The sequence below is a fragment of the Nelumbo nucifera genome, chromosome 4 (assembly GCF_055504915.1).
Source record: "Nelumbo nucifera cultivar China Antique chromosome 4, China Antique-T2T, whole genome shotgun sequence".
NCBI classification, from domain to species: domain Eukaryota; kingdom Viridiplantae; phylum Streptophyta; class Magnoliopsida; order Proteales; family Nelumbonaceae; genus Nelumbo; species Nelumbo nucifera.
Genome location: NC_142652.1, coordinates 89,752,896 through 89,757,686, shown reverse-complemented (window position 1 = coordinate 89,757,686; position 4,791 = coordinate 89,752,896). Strand labels below are relative to the sequence as shown.

The 4,791-nt window shown below is 38.7% G+C and overlaps 1 protein-coding gene across 1 annotated transcript; it reads left to right on the top strand.

Moving 5' to 3' along the window:
* The first annotated feature begins 2,573 nt into the window (after positions 1-2,573).
* Positions 2,574-4,317, top strand: LOC104612078 (putative inactive patatin-like protein 9). The gene is made up of 2 exons (XM_010279397.3): positions 2,574-3,864; positions 3,943-4,317. Exons 1-2 carry the CDS (start codon positions 2,935-2,937, stop codon positions 4,162-4,164), a joined length of 1,152 nt encoding a protein of 383 aa, XP_010277699.1. The 5' UTR covers positions 2,574-2,934; the 3' UTR covers positions 4,165-4,317.
* Positions 4,318-4,791: the final 474 nt, after the last annotated feature.

Sequence of the window (4,791 nt, the reverse complement as noted above, 5' to 3'; positions counted from 1 at the left end):
TTTGCCTCTTATTTCATGATGGAATTCAGTGCTCATAAGACCGTGCTCACATTGTATTTATAGCAACTTGCAACTGTATATTGAGAATATATATCTATGTGTATTTACATGTTTTTATTTATGGGTAGATATTCTCAATGCACAGCTGCATGTGGTTGTGAGGCCGATGTGAGCATGGTCTTGTGAGGATTGGATCCAAGTTCTCTTCTTTTACTCTTCCCTTCTAATTATGATTAAATATACACATGCAAATGGTAAAGTATAAAAACCTCCCCTGAGGTTCACTTTAATAAAAACACCCCTTATAGTTTTGGAAAAAAAAAAACATGTAGTTACTTTCCTTTTATCATTGTTCTGACTTGGAAGTTACAAACTTGTCCTTACTATTCGTTAAGACATCTTCTAATATAATTTAAATTGTCAAATTTGCCCTTCTAGACTTTGTTCGATCCTTGTGAGCTTACAAAGTAAAATTAGATTAGGCTAGGTTTGTAAAGCATACAAATATAAATATGTGCAGGTTTTGTACTCTATATATTTGTATTTGTACTCCTTTCAAATTGAACCTTACTGTTTTCAATCTGACTTGGGGAATTTTTTAGTTAAGAGTTGAAAGTTCTTTTAGGGGCATTTTAATAAATCTTTGTTTGTATTGATAGACACAAGGGTAAAATGGGTATTTTAAAATTTAATGCATTAGCCCTACATTTTCCATTTGGGACAATGATGGAAGGGAGGCAACTGTAATTTTTTTTTTTTTTTTTAACTACAAGGGAAGGTTTTTGTTAGAATGAAATCCCACGGGACATTTTTATATTTCACCTTTTTTAATGTAAAAATATATAAATAAATATCCCATATTTTTTATATTTGTTTGCTTTTCTTATAATTCAATTTGGTATATATTTTTTTTCTTAAAAAAATTTAAAACCCATTGTCTTAGGGTTCGGAGACGTTCACCAATATATATATATATATATATGACTGTTTTTAAAAGTAAAATTATATTGATTTTGCTGATGTGAGAATTGTTTCTTTAATAAAATCATACATTATTGTTGAGCATCCCTGTCCAAAATTGGGATGCAAATCCAATCCAATTGATACTTGATTTAAACATGTTCTGCCTTTAATAAAAAAGTCAATTAACATTATGTTCCATGAGTTTTTTTTTTTTTTTCACTTTTGCTACTTAGCTCTAACCCAATTATTAGGGTCTATTCGGATTCAATTTACAAAGCAAATCAACCGCCCAAGGTTTGTACTTGGCTTAATCAGACCGGGTTTAGATCTCAAAATGATCAATATAATCAACAAATCCTTTCAGTATCCTCTTGATTACTCAATTTTATTTTATTTTGTAATAATATGAAATTTGTGTAAAACTTTAGAAAAAAATACGTGTCAGATAATCTTTTTTTTTTTAATCTTGCCATTGTTAGGGTTCCCCTCGAAAGAGGCCATCTAGCTATGTGGTTCTAATCCATATAATTTATGATATATAATGTGGTTTCTTGAAACAAAACCATGATATTTCCCCCATTTTTATTAATAAATCTACTGTTTTTATTTTTTTTACCAAAAACCAATGTATTAATGATGACGCCACGTCTTCACTATCCGGTTCTGGCTGTTGGTCACGGGTTAAACGATTCGACCATAAATGCATTAGTTGTTGCAGGATTTTCTTTGGAAAGATGAATTGTCCAGGGTTGGGCCCAGTAGCAAAGAAGATTACATAAAAAGGTATGGGCTTAGTCTCATCTAAGCTTGACTAAACCCGGCCCATGTACGCCGGAAAGATCAAAGATGGTCAGTCAAGCAAAGTCACGCACGCATAGCGTCTACGTGCACTAAATGCGCGTAAAGCTAGAATTCAGCAAGTCCGATGCTGGATTTACGGTTACCTACAAACTACAATTCTCGCTCATGGATAGCATAAACGAGTTTGGATGATTGGATCACCTGCCAATAAAATACGTTCCAACACTTTATCAACATTAAACTAACGCCCCTTTTGGTGAGTTTTTTGTATAGGCTATCGGTTTTTAAGAAATTTGATAGTCCACGTTTTGGTTTTTTTTCATTTAATTGAGAAAAGATTTAATCGTCAAAAGTCATAACCTCAAAAAGACATGGAAGACCCGTTTTAGATTATTTTTAAGAAGCTCTGAATGAAACTTTTCACCTTTTTCAACCATTTTCATGTAAAAAAACGCATTTTAATCAAACAGTCTTTAAAGTATTAAAATCTTAATGCAAATATTTACATCGTCTTTTAATTGTTAGATCTATGAAAAGACTTGGCAAACGATACTAAGGGTGTTGGAACGTATTTTGTTGGGTAGAGATCCCAACTCAGCAAGAACACATAAGTACAAGAAAAATATTAAATAGGGGACCGAGAAATTGCGCCGAGCCGATCAAATAGCCGAATCTTTTGGCACTGTTAGCCAATAAGACACGCCGTAGTTACACGTGCGCGCGACAGAAGGAAGCAAACACGTGTCGCCGACCCAGAGTAAAACGGTTAAACACATATTAAATATATAAAAAGTAATCAAAGAGTAAAAGGAAAGACGGAGCGAACTGTAGAGGGGTAGAGACTAGAGAGGTATTCGTCGATAACTCGATATAAATACTCTTATACTCCTGAAACGTTCCTCCCGCACTCAGAGTCTCAGACACGCTTACGCAGAGAGCCAGAGAGAGAGAGAGACAGAGAGAGAGAGAGAGAGCGTAGCAGAGTCATTGATACTTTGATAGAAAGAGTGGACAGTGAAGCAAAAATTTTTGCTCCATTAATGCATCTCAAGAAGAAAGCGTGACCTTTCCTTTTTCACGGATTCCATCTCAGAATCTGCAACGATCGACAGCTTCAACACCTCCTAAATACCTCCTCATCAAGACTTCGGTCTCATTCTGCAAATCAAAATGGAGCTTAGTAAAATGACGTTAGAGATATTTTCGAAACTTGAACAGAAATGGCTCTCGCATTGCGAGGACAAGAAAACAAGAATTCTCAGCATCGATGGTGGAGGAACCAAAGGCCTAATCGCCGGTGCAGCCTTAATCCATCTCGAAGAGCAGATCCAATCCAGGACTGGCGATCCTCAATCTCGTATCGTCGACTTCTTCGATGTCCTCGCAGGTACTGGAATCGGCGCCATTTTTTCTGCAATGCTGACGGCAGATGACGGCACCGGTCGTCCGATCTTCACCGCCAAGGATGCCGTTGAATTCGTGATGAAGAATCAGTCCACGATGTTCAAGATCAAGAATGGTGGTTTTCTCCGTCGCCGACAGAGATTTTCCGATAAGTGCATCGACAATGTTTTGAAGGCGGTATTACGCAGGAATGACGGTAAGTTTTTGACGTTGAAGGACACGTGCAAGCCTCTTCTCGTCCCCTGCTATGACCTGAATAGCTCTGCGCCATTTGTCTTCTCCCGTGCCGACGCTTCAGAATCTCCAAGCTTCGATTTCGAACTCTGGAAGGTCTGCCGTGCCACATCCGCCACTCCGAGCCTCTTCAAGCCGTTCCAGTTAACCTCCATTGACGGCAAAACATCTTGCTTGGCTATCGATGGAGGTCTTGTCATGAACAACCCTACCGCCGCTGCCGTTACTCACGTCTTGCATAACAAACGGGATTTCCCTTCCGTTAACGGCGTCGAAGACTTGCTCGTTCTATCGTTAGGTAACGGGCCGTTGAGTAGCTCCACACGCCGGCGACTGAAACGCAACGGCGAATGCTCGACGCCGTCAGTCATTGACATTGTTCTTGACGGCGTCTCTGAAACCATCGATCAAATGCTCGGGAACGCATTTTGTTGGAATCGTATGGACTACGTGAGGATTCAGGTACCGTATTCTTAGTAAAGATTATTCTATTTTTACTTTCATTTAACGGTGGCTGTTATTAACGGCGATAAGGTACAGGTCAACGGCTTCGAAACGGAAATCGGGGAGCCCTCAATGGAGGATGTACTGAGGGAGAGGGGAGTGGAGTCGTTACCATTTGGAGGGAAGCGGTTGCTGACGGCGACGAACGGACAGAGAATTGAGAACTTCGTTCAACGGCTTGTTGCTTCGAAGAAGAGCAGTCTACCACCAAGCCCCTGCAAGGAAAACGCCGTTAGTCTCCTTGCAAATGGCCGTTAGTTTTGTCTTTTTCTTTTTATTAACAATCCCAACCCAATTACCCAAACCGACTGTGTATTAATCCTGGTTTACTTATCTCTCTCTCTATCTCTTTCGGAGTTAAATATATAATTCTGGAAATAAATATATATATCCGACCACTATCTGAGTTAATCTTGTTTAATTTAACTCGCTTTCTTAGGCTCTGATACAACTATCTGTATGCAATTATATCGATTCGGGCTTCTTTACGGGCTTCTCGATATGTCTAATACCCACTTGGAATTTGGAAACGCTTGACGTGGATACCAAAATATATGCCTCGCATATCTCCAAAATTAACAAATGCAATTGTAGGACCCCCGTCGTTAATCGGAACCGTTCGCTGGATGTAATGGACGGACCACTTTCGTTAATGGATCGATCATTCCCAATGGAACGTATGCTCTTAGCTGTTCCGGTTTTCTTTTTGGAATTGGGCCGTATTTCACATTAATGCCACGGAAACGGGTCATTGACGAACGGGGGCACTTCCAAAATTCTTGGTTTGGTTTTCACAAAATTTTCATGAATCATAACTGGTTCCAGGAAAGTCGTTTGATTAAACTTTTGGAAATTACATAATCCACAGATATATATGCCTCATTG